The sequence below is a fragment of the Limanda limanda genome, chromosome 13 (genome assembly GCF_963576545.1).
Source record: "Limanda limanda chromosome 13, fLimLim1.1, whole genome shotgun sequence".
NCBI lineage: Eukaryota > Metazoa > Chordata > Actinopteri > Pleuronectiformes > Pleuronectidae > Limanda > Limanda limanda.
In genome coordinates, this window is record NC_083648.1 from 10,888,549 (window position 1) to 10,904,860 (window position 16,312).

A 16,312-nucleotide genomic window follows, 5' to 3' on the forward strand; every position below is an offset into this window, starting at 1 on the left:
CTTTGAATTTTAGCTATTTGGAAGCGTCTGAGTACCTGTCTTTTAACACACTTTCAATCCATCTAAAACTTATATGTAATCAGCCATTTATATGTAGACATTGTACATATATTCAGTTCAAGTCTTTCTCAACCAAAAACCCTGTCCAAGCGTCAGATTAAATGAGTTTAACCTAATTTTTTCCCAGTGGACTCACGTCGCATCGCTGCCGAACGGGTTGTGTTGTTAGCTACATGCTGCATCGACAGTTTGAACGAACTCCTCAGTGAGATCATCCAATCAGCTAAGGCAGTGTGCATTATTATCACTGATGTGTCAAATAAAACAAACCTATCTGATCAATAGCAGTCTGCCTGCTTCAAAAAAAAACAAAAAAAATACAGAAAGCCACTTGACAGCAACAGTAAGAAATCTATGGAATAGTGATAACATCTCTTCAGGGAAACCAGGCCAGAATTATACATTTACAACAGATTGCAAATTGTATCGTCAATAACCTAATTTCCAACGTAATCTCAAGTTTTAAAAATAAAGCAGATGACGAACAAAACCTTTAATCCTGGTTCGTTTCATGTAAAACTCAGAAACATGAGAATTTGAATCTTTGCCGCCGTGTATGAACACTGTTGTCGTACACCGGCGACACAACTCATATAAAAAGGATCAAAATTAAGAAGAAGAAAGTGATGAGTTTCTTTTTATGGCACCTGTGGTATCATAGACAGCTTAGTAATTAATCTCTTTACATCAGCTCACAGTTTTACTTTTAAATATGTGGTTGGTTAAAAATATATATCTTCACATAAATGTAGTCTGTGGTTGGACTTAGCAATTTTTTTCTTTTTCAACTTAAAATCGTCTTCATTTCTTCAGTGCTCGGTACCGTCGGCCCAGTGTCGGCCCAGTGTCCAGTGTCTTCTACTATTGTTGCTTTTCATATTGCTCGCCTGTAAGAAATGTTAGAGATGGTTATTTGAAGATATTTGATTGTGTAGATAAAAAAAGTCCTGTAAAGTAGATTGTCAGAAACTTACCAGTAACATGGTCTAACACAGTCACTGCTGCAGAGTCACCTGTATGAACGCCACCACAGCACACACAGCAGGTTAGAATCATAACGGTGAAGGAGAAATGAAACCATTTAAAATATGTCTTTGATTCTGGTCTCACCATGCACGTTTTGTCTGGTTCCTGCCTGTGCTTCATCAGCTCCTCCAAGCCGAGCTCGTCCTCCAGCTGCTGCTCCAGATCGTTGTCAAAGCTCTCATCTTCTGCAGCGCTGATCCTCCTGCAGCACAACACAGGCAGGTTCAAACAGGACAGAAGATTCACAAACCCTTATCACTTCACAACTTTTTGGTCTCATATTTATATCGGCATTCTTGCAAATCAACACATCTTTTATATTAACCTGTGTTTAAAGGTGATGAAGGGATCTGCAGAGTTAGTGGCCGACAGGTCACCACGGCCAAAGTCTGAATCCACAGTGCTCTCAGTCTCACTTCCACCCTCTGTGGGAAACAGCGATACCAAATCAGCAGTTGTGTAAAAAGATTCAGGAGGACAAACATGAGCTTTTTCTGATTCATTTGGACCTGAATTGAGTTCCTTGACCAGCGATGACATTGTGTTGGTGATGGAGTCAGCAGCAATGAGCAGGTCGTTCCTCAAATTCCTCCTTGGACCTTTTAAACAAAACACAAAAAGAGAAGTTTGGATATTGATTTTGTCCAATTTCCAACCAGACTTAATAACCGATGTGTTGTAGTAGGTCACCCTGAGCGAAGGCCTCCTGGACATCCCCTCCCACTCCCATGAGTGAGTCCTGAGGTGTGTGAGTCGGGGTCGTGCCGGCAGAGTCCGAGTGGATGGGTGTGGGGATCGGCCGGCCGATGGTGTGGCTGGGGGAAGAGCGTGGTGAGCCGGGACCCTGAGTCTGAAACACATACACACAAAATGAGTGCTGTGCCACTGAGTTTGTTTACAGAGAAAATCATGCTTTAATACCAAGAAGACTATAATATTATATATAAATAATTAAATAACATGAGCACAAGACTATTCATCACCGGGGGTTAAAACACTGCAACAAATCTTAATTTAATGCTTAAATAATTCAATCTAATAGCTGTTCTGAAAGTCAAACGCAATAGCAATACACATTACACAAATGTTAGAAGTGCACAAAATGTTGAGTCGCTAAACTGTATTTGCGTTCAACACGGAATTATTAAAATATTTAACATGCTATTAGAACAGATTTCCTCCATGAAATATTCCAACCATGCCCACAAACCAAACCACGAGCTTTTATCTCGTCGGCTAAACACAAAAAGTTTTTAGTTTTTTTAGGGAAGCCAAAAGTTTGTAGATAAAATGTTCAGCCGCCGTAAGTATTTGTTTGAAACATGCTTCCAGGTTTCAGTCTCTTTTAAGCCTTTGACTTTTCAAACTTACGCCTTGTCTCCGCTCCTCCTCCAGCTGAAAAAAATATATTTTAAGGCTCATAAAACCACAATTATTTCTGGGGGTGAAAAAAATACAGTGGGTACATAATCAGAATGTGGTTTCCTCATTCGTCTTTAATGGATTAACATGGATCTTTTTGGGTTAATAAAAAGATGATTATATCTTTCTTAGAGAGAAGATGGCATGCTGTCTTGTAGGGTGCGATGGAGGATAATTCAAAACTCGGTATCATGTTCCCAAACGGTCTGTCTGGACTCTTGTCTGGCACGTTGAGTAACATTAACATATTAATTACATTAGCATATTTAATCAATGCCATATTTCAATTTTACTAACTGACATTGACGTGAGAGGACACGTTCATAACAATCAATGATTTATTTAATTCTTACAGTATTAGAGTCTAGTACCACTTCACCACTAAATAATGATTTTACTTTGTATTATTACTATATCTGGCCTATATTCCAAATTAATTAAAACAATAAAAAGAAGAAGAAGAAGAAGAACTAAATAAATAAAATTATTTGTTCTCATCTATAGATAAGACTCTTTAATTAGATATGTGAATGTATTGTACCTTTATGTTTTTAAGTTTAGAAAAGAAAAGATTACAGAGCTTGAATGTTAACGGCGCCCTCCAATGGAGATTTTGGGTAATTTCTGAAGTGTCCTTGTGCAAAGTGCAGTGTTTGCTTTCCATCAGCCACAGCTGGAAGGAAATGTAAAACCAAACCCATTCATCATCAGCTCATGTTGCTTACCACCTGCACCAATATCAGACAGAACACATACAAGCTGCAGTACGTGTCCATGTAGTTTTATATTAACATGTAAACATAATCTTCAGCATAATTGATTCAGGCTTCTGTAATTTCCCCCACAGGAAATAGAGTGTGTGTCCTCCTTCAGTAATGGAGGCGACTTCATCTGTATGTGACTACAGTGCAGTGAGAGAGATGAGAGACATGTCTCCGGTACCTTGAGAAGCATCATTAGCTGCTCCAGCTGCACCATGAGTTCCCTGCGACTCTCCTGCAGACTCGACATTCTTTGTTCGAGCTCATCTTTGCGTTGCCTGACAGAGGAAACAAGTTGTACAGTGTGAAGACACCTTAATGTCACGTCAGTGGAAAAACAAGACAGAAAGGCATTACGAGCATCTGCGTATTGCAACATATGTTGTTTGTTTGCTTTGTAAAACGACAAGTAATCACAGAAGGTAGGTTCTACCACAGCCTGAGCTGACTGGGACCACACACTGCAGTGAGATGGATGGAGTTAGCAGGGTTACCTGAGAAGACGGAGCTCCGCCAGCAGAGTGGGGTTCTGCTGACCCCGGTCAGGAGGCGGCTGGGAGGCCTCCTCGTGCTGGATCCGCAGCCGCTGGATTTCCTGCAGGATTTCTCTGGTGACGGGCACAAACATATGCAAATACAAAATCAGATTATTTCTGACATGCTTTGACCAAATGACCCTCGGTCAACACAAAACCGGGGGGGCAGCATTTTGTGACACAAATTTAGAACAACCTACCAGATTATCATACAAACACACAATCTATATCTAACAATGTTTAAATCAAAAGCTGTTAATACAACATAACCTTGTTTATACATTTGTAAAAAAAAATTCCAAAGCTCAAGATGACAGACAGGATATTTTTGCTTTATTTATGGATACTGGGAGGAGGTGGAGACATATCATCCATCTTAAATATTGCGTATACCTGAATTTTGCCTCCTTTTTGTTGTCTGTATTGATTTGATTTTAATGTTAACATTTGCTGTTACATCCAATGTTAAGTCGTCTTACCGGTAATTGTTTTTCTTAGACTTATCCTATTTTATTTATTTTTTACGCAATTTGAATTTGCTGCCAAGTAAAAAATGTTCTATACAACGAATGTCCTTATATTGCTTGTCCACTTTAATTGATCTAAATTTCAAATACAAATAGTTCGTAATCTTCTTGGAAATGTTGATATTTAATGAGGAAATTCAGCCAATAATGAATTGTTTTTCTGTTTTTTGTGGTGGAATTTATGAAGAGACAGAGAGAAGAAGTGAACAGCATCACAGCGGCAGTCATCCCTCACCTGTTTTTGCTCTCCAGCTCGGCAATGAGCTGCCTCTGCTGTTTGTTGGCATCCAGAGAGTAGGGGAGGTCTGTGGGGATCCGCTGCTGTTGAGCCTGTCGGTGAAACCAAGCAGGAGATGTCACGTGACCTGGCAGTTACCGCTGGATGATGTCACCCCTGCTACCTTATCTCACGTCTCACAGGGGGAACAAAACGCTTAAGTCACCAGACATCCATCAAGAGCCGATCCGAGGATACACGTCTGCTTAGAAAAGATCACCACCTGTAAATCCCCTTTTTCATCTCAGCAATAAAACAGGGAGACACCCCCAAAGGTGGAGTAGCAGCGTACGTTAAACCCTTTTCTCATCAAGGACAGATTTTTGGCTCTGAACAGTGATAAAAGATGCCACGATATGATGTGTGCAATAAATGTCTGATATATATATCTATCTCACCGCAGCATCAGCAGCCAGTCTAGCAGCATAGCGGGCGATGAGACTGTGCTCTTCATCTTGATGGTTACTGCTCTCGAGCAAACTGATCAAGAGGAAAATAGAGATGGGAGTCACAACGCGACACAGTTAATAACACACAGCGAGATCAAATATGCAGGAAATTATACCAAAAAAAAAAAAAAATTAAAGAAAGTTTATTTTGCTGAAGAGTCTTGATTAATCAGCAAAGGGTTCAGAAGTGGTTCTGTGGCAGCCGAGGCCTCAGTCATCATGCTGAGCTTCTTATGTAAAACCACAAGACCAGGAATGAAGAAGATCTGTTATATGAAAGTGGAGGTGGAGAAATCACTCGCTTTGTATCTAAATGACATGAGGATTCAAACACACGCAAGCACACACACATCATAAATGCACTCAAATGCACTCACACATAAGGATATGTGTATCTGTGGGAAATGTGTTTGTGTATGCGTGTGTGTTTGTACTTATATCTTTGTGGGGACCATTTGGAGCATTTGTTGTTATTATTGTGTGCACCATTCATCCAGACTTGGGGTATATCACTTGTTTTTTGGGGGTTAGGCATATATTTGTGATGGTGAGTGCCTGTCTGTGGGTGTGTGTGTCGTCCAGGTATTACTCATCTGTTTACACAGTCACATTATGGGGACTTGCTTCCTTATGGGGCAACAGCAAGTCTTCATAACTTAAGTCTCTGAATTCTTTTGGTGAAGTCATGTTTTAAAGGGTAGGTTTAGTTAAGGTTAAAGTTCGGGCTAGGCGAGTATTAACTATGGTTGAGGTTAGAGTAATTCTCCAGGAAGTATAGGTCAAAGTAATGCTCTCTGAAGAAATGGAGATACCACTGTGTGTGCGTGTCTGTGTGTGTGTGAGCTGGTGGTGATGTTGGGTTTAGTGGTTAACTATAACTATAACACACATAGACAAAAATTATAAATGGCATTTAATCATCACTGATACACACAAACACACACAGCGTATTAGTGCACACACACAGAAAACACAGCCGACACTATGTTCATGTTGCTGAGGAAATTAGCATTGATGCCTCAAAGGGGAGAGAAGATACAAAACTCTCATTAATATGCAGCATCTACAGATCAAACAAACCAGACACGTTTCGGAAATGAGTTTGTATGGAGGGAAATTACAGCTAAAAGGTGTCAATTAACAAACTAATCTGCCCAGAGGATTGGAGAGATATATCATAATGTGACAAGACAACAACATGTGCATTACAAACTAAACTGTGGCCATATATACCTGTAAAGTATTTATTTTTAATGTGAAAATTGTTAAACAGTGGAATCAAATCAAATCTATATTTTCCTCTTGATACCATTTTGGAAACAAACAGTTATGAAAAAGAGGCTGAACGGCAATAATGTGCTGACAGAAGGGTCAGAGGTCGAGGTTCCTACTCTGACAACAAGCAGCGTTAGGCCTGTTACATCCAGATGAAGTTAGATCGGGGGGGAAGGAGTGGCGAGGTGGCGGTTCAGCAGAGCACATAGCTTCCACTGGCGTCTGGCAAACAACAGCAGCACACACCAACTAACCATGATCTGGGCTGGTTTTGGAGCAGATTCACATAGAGGCCAATCAGAACATGTTCGTCAGCAAGTCTATCGGCAACATCGAGGTTGTAGTTCAACCTGGAACAGCGGCAGGGTTTCACAGAACATAAAACAGAACGTTACACAGGTGACAACAGAGGTACGGGGGACGAGGGGAAAACTGAGAGAGAGGACAACAAAAGAGAGGAGGAAGAGGAGGAGGAGGAGAGTGGCTGGAAAAGCAGCCTTTCATGGGTGACTAGAGAGGAACAAGGCCATATTATGTTCGGGAGAGACCGCGGCCGGGAGCCCGATCAAGGACATGCCCATGAACTCTACGAGCTGCATGCACTGTTTACCTTCTACAAGCAACAATCACCCAGTGCTCCGTTATTAAAACTATTATATTTAAGTCAAACTGCCCCAAAGATACATCAGGCATGCACACGGTTTTACTGGTGGATCACATATATCTCATATGATGAGATTTGGGGGCCGGACGCCTTCTGGTTTCCTTCTGGATTTATAGTTTGACCAATCACGTTTAAAACAGGCGGAACACATTGACCGAAATATATTGGCTATATGCAAAGAGCGGTTAATGAAGAATAGCCAAAATGGCGTCTAGAACGATGACATCTACAAAGAGTATAGCCGTTTGTGTTTCGTGTGTCGAAACCCAAGGACTCGTCGGACTGTAAACTGTCTGCAGTGAATGGAAGATGGAGTCTTAACCCAGATTTGTGACGTCTACACCAGAGACCCCAAATATATTGGCCGTAGCCCCCAGAGGCTTATTCCTCATCAGATGAGAGTTGATTTACTCCAAGATTGCCAACATGGAGGAGCACAAAATAATTAGTCAGAATTAGAAATGGGAAGATAACAATAAGGACAAGGTCAGTCTGTCCAATATTGAAAAAAAAAAAACGACATGAGAAAGAGGTTGTCTCGATATCACTCACTCATTGTATAGGGAGTTCATCATCAAAATAACAGGCATTTTAGGACACTTCATCAGTGCACAGCTTAAATGTGCCATAACCACGTTAGTCGGTCAATATCTTACGAAGCGTATTTTCCCCAATAATCTGTAGAGATAAGGAGATATCTACTGTAAATGTTTGTCAGAATGAGCAACACTTTTTCATAGTGCAGCCTTAAAATAAGCCTGCATTAAAGTTTGGGCAACTGGGGAAAATGACAGACAGAAGCTAAAAGTCCGGTTGGCATCACTCTGTTTGGATTTTGAATAAATCTTTTTCAAATTTCAGCATCACAAGTCCTCCACCTTTATAACGCCACAGTATTAAATGAGTGGACAGTCCCTTTAACTGTATATTTCAGGGCTCTTTAATAAACTTATTTGTACGTTACAGAATCTTACCAGGTTCTCTTCAGTCACTGTTGTACAAATACTAACCAGTGGACTTCCAGAGGGCACATGGCCTGAGAGCTTTGTAGTATATCAACTCGCAGGCTTTGCAAACAGGAACAGCAGCACGATGCTCTGACATGCACTTCAAGAACAACCTGCAGAACAGCGATCACTCATCACATCATCCGCATGTTTTTATATACGTTATGAAAGGATGCAGTGTTCCGCTTTCTTCATCAAATGCAGGTGCAGGGCAGCTCAAAGATTTCTTTAAACTTCCAAAATACATAAACCGCAACTGAAAAAAGGGTAAAATCCCGTTTCATGTGAACAGGTCAAAACTATTCACAGGAGTTTGGGAATTTATACATTTTAGGTGCTGGAACCCAGACAATTGGCAGTTAGAATTCCCCATTTCTGTGTGATGAAAAGATAGATAATAGAGCTGCTAAACTAATGGCCAGCGATCTTTATGATGCATGCTTCATCTAGCGTCTTTGAAACAGCCCCTCGAGTACAACTATATAAGCCCCTAGTTTCCTTAAGATGATAAGCACTCTAGTTTATGCCCTATGATTATTATCTATATTAGTTCACGCATGCATTTCGGCTACAAAAGCATTCTGGTGTGCACACCTGTGTCACTTACCCTCTCCCTTTGAACAGATGCGGAGCAGTCCCAGTCAAGGGCTTTCTTTGCTCAGCATCATTATTCTTGCTGTAAGGCAAGCCCATTTACATTCAGCGCCAGGGAACCACAAAATAAAAGCATACGCACACACCCACACTCTATCTCTCTCTCTCTCTTACACACACACTACGAGGAAATAAAGACAGTGTGGGTCACAGAGTCTACAGGACACGAGGCCTTCAGGGAGCACGGGAAACTGAAAAGAGCTGTTGTTAAAATCCAGGACATCCATTGTTCCTGTTGTCTTACTCACTTTTTGGTGGAGTAAGGGTTCCCTGATGTCGGCATGGAGTGGGAGAGCGAGTGGTCGTTGGTGAAGTTCACTGGTCTTGGTGGCCTATAAAGGGAAATAAAATATTACTTATACTTAAATAAAATTCTTAAAATGCTGTAAGGAAAAGCTTTTGACCAAATGTGAATTACTAGGGATCTCCGAAAGAATATTTCGTTAGATAACTCTCTGTACATGTAACAGAAGGTGGCAACAAAGTGGGGATATAATTAGTAAACAATGAAAACGTGCAATGAACTGAGGAGCGGACGAGCGGATCAACAGACACAGCAGGTGCTCGGATAGAAACTAATGATGGACAGTGTGGCAGCACTAGGAGGGATGGCACTGTGATTAGCACAATGAGCACAAAGGATGTCAATTGAACAAAATGTACAAAAATACATTCTGCGGTGCGTCAAATAATCAAAACAAACTCACCACGTGTCTCTATTTCGAGGAAAGTAAACAAACAAGGAAGGAAATGAACGTAATTTATTACAATCAGCTCATTTTTTGAATTAACCAAAATATGAGGAGAATAAATTCAAGGAAATTAACCTTTTTTTTATGAATTTACCCAAAACACTAAAAGGAAACTTACTGGAGTCAGACTGGCAAAATGAAAACGTCTCATCACAGATATGTGATTGTACAAACTACAGTAAAGAAATGCCAAATGTGAATGAGTTTGCCCACTAGAGTGTATTTTTCGAAATACATTTATCTAATAAGTATTGAGTTGAGCCTGTACAACAACTGGCTGCTGTATCATTTGGTCTGTTAAATGTTCAACATTAAATTTGGAGGTATATGATGTTTTTACAGTTTTTATTCCCTCTGGTATGTTGTAGTTTCTTTTTTTATTGTGTAGGTCAACAAATTTAAAAAGTCCTCAGTGAATGGAAATCCTCTCCCCCACAGAGAACACTGTTACTCCTGAAAAGTCTCGTCGGATACCTGCGCATCATTGTGATGTCATGTGACCTGCATTTTCTGAACATTAGAGCACGTTAACCTTTTCAAGTGCTCAACAAAATTGAAACTATGAACCTGAACATGCAAAAAGTCTCCTTTATATTTACAGAATAAATACTGACAAAGTAAATACTGTGGCAGCAGCAGAAGGGACTTTGTGTTCTAATACCTATTTTAGCCTTTAACAGAAAGTGTACTATAAAGTCTGTGTCGTTTCATTACTTATAAGGAAACAAAAGACATCAGTCGAATGAACCGGTAGCAGCAGCATTGCCGATTACAATCATTCCCAAGGCTATAATTAAGCCTCATTGATCAGTGGAACCAATTCTTGACACTCAGAGGCAGCTACAGGATAAATCTGAGCTGGGGGTTGAAATCAGGGGCCCTGGAAATATCACACCTCTCTGATTCCTCTCCTTCTGTGCTATGGAGAATTAAAAGAGAGGAGGTGGACTTACACAATGTGAGCTAGGTTGAGAGGCTTCTCTGGCGTTTCGAGGAACATGGCGTGAAGAGGCTCTCTGCTGGATGCACAGCTCAGTGACTTACTGAGTGCGCGAGACAACTTCTTAGCAGGGGATTTCTGGGGAGAAACACAGGAGTGAGGCACAGATTTCAGAGGACGTGCGGACGCTAATGTCTTCCTAGAAGACGCAGCGGCGTCATGGCAGCGGCGCCGTCACCTGCGTCGCAGCATTTGCCGTCGCTCACGTCGCGGTGAAGCGGAGCGAAAATAGCCACAATGACTGGTCCAGTGCAGACACACCCCCTCCCCTCCTCCTCCTTACCCATGACGTATACTCCTTCATTTGGTGCTGGTTGCTATGGGAACCGCTGGCATGCCCCCTCCAGAAGCAGTCCTGACAGAGCTGGTAATTATGACATTGCTGGCAGCGGTAGCGGAAGCCCATCATACTCTCAGTATGGCAGTAGGAGCACTCGACCGGGTGAAAGACTGCAGGGAGGAGAGGAGGGGTCAGACACACAAACGCACGCACGCACAGACACACACGCACATAAACAGAAGTGACTGCAACCCAGATATTTTGAACGTTGCAGGCGAGTGAGTAGAGGATTAATTTCAATTCATTTAAGGACAGATGTGCGGGGATATTGAGCCTGTTCTGATGATACAACAATCCGTAATAACAAACGCACACAAATCAACACAAGCAGAGTCAAACTGAAGATGGGTACAGATGTCACGGTGTTTCATCTGTTCACAGGGAGGTGGCCTGTGATGAGGAGTGCATCACAAACACGCCCAAGCACTCAGGCACAGGATGTGAGGTCCCTATGGGGCGTCTTCACTGGGTGTGTGTGTGTGTGTGTGTGTGTGTGTGTGTGTGTGTGTGTGTGTGTGTGTGTGTGTGTGTGTGTGTGTGTGTGTGTGTGTGTGTGTGTGTTTTGTGCATGTGGTGACTCAAGATTATGATGCAAAGCTGAACTTTACATCCACCCGGCCCTGCCAGCCTTCCCTCCCCGTTTATAAATATATTCCGTGTGCCGTCTTACCGTTCTCCACGTTGGCCAGCCGATGCATGAGTGGTAACCACACCAGACACTGAGGGGGCGGGTCTTGCATCAACGTATCGAGGAATGTGTTGAGGGAGACCTTTTTCTGTTGACGTGAGATTCACCCACAACGTCAGTGCTAAAACAATCACACAGCCACCAAAGCATTGCACTGTTAAAAGGTCCTCACCTGCTGTGCGAAGCAGGTTCTTGCAGCTTGTTCTGTGTAACCGAACGAAGGTCCCTCGAAAACCGCCATGGGTAATTTGAGAACCTCCCTCAGGAATTGGTCAAACTGTGCGTACACCATTATTCCAGCGGAATCCGATATGTGGGAAAAGATATCTGGGAACAGCGCGGGGAGACATAACACAAATGAATCAAGCTAATTGCCACCACAGTCGGGTAATTATAACATTACACATTGCAATTATCCCACTTATTAGTGAAAACAAATCAAAGTAAAGCAGTTATTCAAATCAGCAATATAATACACCAGCAACACGGCCCTCCTCTTTTTCTTTCATAAACTATTGGTGGTGCACCCACAGATTTAGGAGATTATGTAATAAACCAAATCTTTCAGAAAATGAATAATGACTTCTCCCCTGATAACCCAGCACTTCCTCTTCTCTGCAGAAAGAGATGCAGAAAATACAGCTACAAGAAGTTTGTATTACAAATTCCAATGTAATACATTATTTAGACTAGAACAGTATGAACTTTACAGAGACAATGATTTATTGCAGGTAAAAGTGTTGATTTTAATTTTAATTGTTCACAATTAAAAGCAAAATAAGGATTTGTTGTGTTTCTTACATCTTAATTTATCCAGAATCTTCCCACCACACACAGTTGCTACGGCCATCTTCACGACAAAGACAGTGACTTGGCCGAGGCCCTCCCTATAAAAAGAGGAAAAACATTTTACATTATGAGTCTATTAAGGCTTATGTGGTGAATTCAGCAGTTTTTGACACAACCTTGAAAAGCAAACTTGAATTACAGTCATTATCATCTTAAAAATCTGTTTACCCCTCCACTCTTCACCAGTATGTTGTGACAATATTTTTAATTTTAGGTTAACATTCTGTATTTTCACTGAAGACACATGAGAATCCCTCTGTACACTCCACTAACCCACATCAAATCCCCAGACGTGAAAGAACACAACCAGCCGCCGACCGTCATGTGACGGGTTACTCACGGGTCGTAGGCTGCCAGGAGGAAGTTGAGCAGCAGGCTGATGGACTGCTCCACGTTGATCTGGTGCGTGGTGGGCATGCGTTTGTTCAGCTGGTACAAAATGGTGGACAGTACCATCTCCAGGCGAGCCACGGAGAGCTCAGCGGTCAGGTCCATGGTGTTGAGCCCGTTCTCTCGGAAAGCCTCGATCACATTCCAGATATCAACCAGGTGCACTGGAGAGCAAAGAGAGAAACAGCAAATCAACATTTTCAAGGGGAGGGGAAAGAAATTACAAGAAATTGTAGTTAGAAATGCTTCATACTCACAGTTACATTTCTTCTGCACAAATCTGAGTTTGCAAGCCGTTCTGTATGTTGACAATCGGATGGAATCCAAGTCGTGGGCCCCTGAGGAAGAAGTTATCATTACAAACGGTGAATCTATCTGACAAGCAAGATAATAACTTCATAGTGGGACTGCATGGAGGCCCAGAGAGTTCAAGACAATATGAAATAAATGTATTATTAACTGCAGTCATTTAATATAACAATTTAATTGCAACACAGTAGTTTTTTCAAGGTCCATCTTATGAAATGTTTCTTTATCCTGTTTCTGCCTTACAATAACAGTTTATTGTAGTTCTCTTTTCTTATAATAATAATATTCATATTTTTCATAACCCCTTTCAAAGGAACCAAGGTCGTTAACCTATTTTTGGGGCGAAGGAAAAAAAATGTATGCTGCTATTTAACCCGAAACCCTTTCACTTCATAATGTCATCTTTCATCACTAAGTCTGTGTCTTTGATTGGCTTTGATTAGGTTTGAATGAGCAGGCAGCCAATTAGAAAACCGCCTTTCCTTTAGTTTTGACTGGCAGACTAATGGTTTGTAATTTTGTTATCCATTCAGTTCATTTTATTCTGACAGGAAATGTTGCAATATGTTCAAAAGCTTTGGAGTGTCACTGTCAATTTGACTTCACAAACACAGCAATTAGATTTAGTTTCTGTTTTCACAAAGGTGTTCTGGGGCCAGTGCTTTTATTTTCCCGCTGTGAACGGCTCCTCCGTTTCCTTTGCCCGTTGCTTTGTGATGTGTCCATCAACAGCACATCCAGAAGATTAAACGTTTTTTGGTGTAAGTTAACTTTATACTTCATTTTTACCACTTAAGAATTATCCAAAAACTTGAGGCAAATGAAGTTTACAGCTTAGAATTGATTTGACTGTGAAGAGCTGGAGCAGAGTTGAAAATCAGTATTGTAAGACATGACGATTTGAGATAAAAAACATTTCTTACAAAAGGAATAAAGTATAAATTGACCTTAAGACTTGTTCTGGAGATGAAAGAGTCCATAAACACAATAACACAGTTACTATAATCTTATTTATTAAGGCTCTGTGTATAAATAGAACTGAGTCTTCGTTAAAGTTACTAACACCCATGTTTACATATGATTACAAGCTAAAATAGCTGCAGAGAGAAGGGTCAATTAACTCAGTTATTGTGAAAAGAACAATATTAGTAAAAAAGCTAATAGTGAAACTTTTAAAACATAGAAGAGACATAACAGTCTGATTTCACATTGTGTTAATATTGGGAGAGGGTGAGGTCATTCTGAAGATCTGTCTGTCTGTGTTAAAAATCCATTTGCTTGACTCTGGTGGAGACAGTAGTCTTTGCTCTACATGAAAGTTACAGAGAGGAATTTGCCATTTTCATGTTCAGTGTGTAAAACAGCCGGGGATAGATCACACGGCACTGCGGCAGCTCAGAGCACTTACTCATCTCAACAAACAGTTGCCTTCGATCTGCCATGTTGTCACCTCTCCGCCCGCTGTCTTCAATCATTCTGCTCAGGAAGAGAGGAAAGTAATGTCAGAGCCTGTGTCTGAGCCTGTCATTGACAGAAACAGATCCAACTGAAGACATTGCTCAATCGCTGAATGTGAACCTCGACTTAATTCCTGCTTCATTCACAACATCTTAGTAAGATTGGTTACCACATAGGTAATTAGCTAGTTAGATATACATGCAGTTTACGTTAGAGCAGTTTTTGATAACCTGTAGACAAAAGGACATCACAATTCAAGAATCGTTATGTGAAGAAAGTAGAAGAGTCTATAAGCCCAAACACAAAGCTTCCACATTTGGAGGACTCTAAATCTAAAAGGCCGGCTGTGTCAAGTCATGTTTGCTAAACTATAGTTGGACTGTTTGAGGTAAGAGGTAAAAGTACCTGAGTGACTGATATACACAACAACAGGGTGGTGGTGGTCTGGGGTGGGGGTCTTACTGTGCCACACATTGGACTGTGCGGGTCCACATAACTAGTTAATTCGGCCCTGGGGAGGACTTAAGTAAGCAAAGGACAAGACTTTCAAAGGGGCAAAGCAGCAGAGAGAATGCTCACACCATGCCTCGCTGCACAATGTCTGAGGCAATCTAATACACCTAGTCATGTGGTTAGTTGCCATGGCAGCAAAGATCCCAGCCACTCTGTTCGTAAAAACATAGAGCTGGTTCCCCCCCATCACACACACACACACACACACACCTCCCACTGCAGACAAGTTAAGTTTGCAGAGGAAAGTTTTGAGCGCTGGTAAGTATCTTGTAAGAGGTAACGCTCGGTGGATTGAGAGTTGAGAGCCCAGTGGCACATGTGTCTCCAAACCACAATCATTCAGGCATGCGATTTCAAATTACTGACAGTAATTGGTGGGACCTAAAAATATTATTACTGCAAAAAACCTGTGGTGCAGAAATATCAGAATAAGCCTGGAAACAACAGTGCACCTTATTCTTTTGCTATCCTCCCTCTGAGTTGAGTCAGTGCAAGCACTCAGTTACTGAGCTCTATGAATCTTTGAAATCCACCTTAAGAGGGAAAAGATTAGGCTAATACGTTAACCTGGATTTTCAGGATCAAGTCCAGCATTTCAGGAGATCACCTCACAACACAGGATTAATGGCACGTTATCCTGACGAGACTGAACGTCCACATGTGAGAATGAAACTCGCCTGCCTGTTAGATTTATAGCATAATGTGATGTGGCAAATGACAGGATCGTAATAAAGCAAATAATAAAGAGGTGATTCATCATTTAAGGCAACGATGAATGCACCTATAACAGTGAATAGCAGTTTCAGATGTACACACACAGCAATGACAGGCCAGTGCCCATTGTAGTCCAGGATCATAATGTCTACACGAGCCCATTCATCACTTGCAGAGCGAATGAACGGACAAATGTATGATATTTTACAGATTAACACTCATATCCTTCTCCACATCATGAACAAACACCTCCCGAGTGCCAGCTCCGTGACCTTCTGCGGTCGGACTCTCGGAAAATAACTGAGATTGATACAATCTGTCGCAAGATATATTAAACCAGCAGAGCCAATATGAACGGTGGCGATAGCAAAGGGAACGAAATGAACGACATACCTTTCATAAAGCACCATGGTTGGCAGCCCTCCCTTTTTTTCCGAGCCGAGCCAGTTCACCTTCCAGAAACAATTGTCCACAACTACCTCCTAACACCAGAAGTGGCCCAAACGGACGGGCCCCAGCAAGATATCTGAAATTAGAAACTGTCAGCGAGGATACAGCCTGTGCCGCCTCTATCTTTAACTACGAATGAGAAGGCTCTACATTCTTGTACAGCTTTACTGACTCTCTAGTTGCAGACCCCA

The 16,312-nt window shown here is 41.5% G+C and overlaps 1 protein-coding gene across 1 annotated transcript; it reads right to left on the reverse strand.

Annotated features, from left to right (window-relative positions):
* Positions 1 to 824: 824 nt before the first annotated feature.
* Positions 825 to 16,081, reverse strand: dtna (dystrobrevin, alpha). Its single transcript, XM_061084113.1, has 24 exons — positions 16,065 to 16,081; positions 14,395 to 14,462; positions 12,935 to 13,015; positions 12,628 to 12,841; positions 12,240 to 12,325; positions 11,611 to 11,765; positions 11,421 to 11,526; positions 10,694 to 10,860; positions 10,364 to 10,488; positions 9,366 to 9,374; positions 8,907 to 8,990; positions 8,612 to 8,680; positions 6,588 to 6,683; positions 5,008 to 5,089; positions 4,568 to 4,662; positions 3,764 to 3,877; positions 3,451 to 3,547; positions 2,458 to 2,481; positions 1,777 to 1,936; positions 1,596 to 1,685; positions 1,412 to 1,511; positions 1,171 to 1,288; positions 1,035 to 1,073; positions 825 to 947 (listed from the first exon to the last, which is right to left on the reverse strand). The coding sequence occupies exons 1-23, from the start codon at positions 16,079 to 16,081 to the stop codon at positions 1,056 to 1,058; spliced, it is 2,175 nt and encodes a 724-aa protein (XP_060940096.1). The 3' UTR covers positions 825 to 947; positions 1,035 to 1,055.
* Between the last annotated feature and the right edge of the window lie 231 nt (positions 16,082 to 16,312).

Coding starts and splice junctions, on each gene's coding strand:
- dtna (XM_061084113.1), bottom strand. Junction 5,090..6,587: donor CAAAACCAGCCCAGATCATG/GTTAGTTGGTGT, acceptor CCTCTTGATCAG/TTTGCTCGAGAGCAGTAACC. Junction 1,686..1,776: donor CCAGGAGGCCTTCGCTCAGG/GTGACCTACTAC, acceptor TTTGTTTAAAAG/GTCCAAGGAGGAATTTGAGG.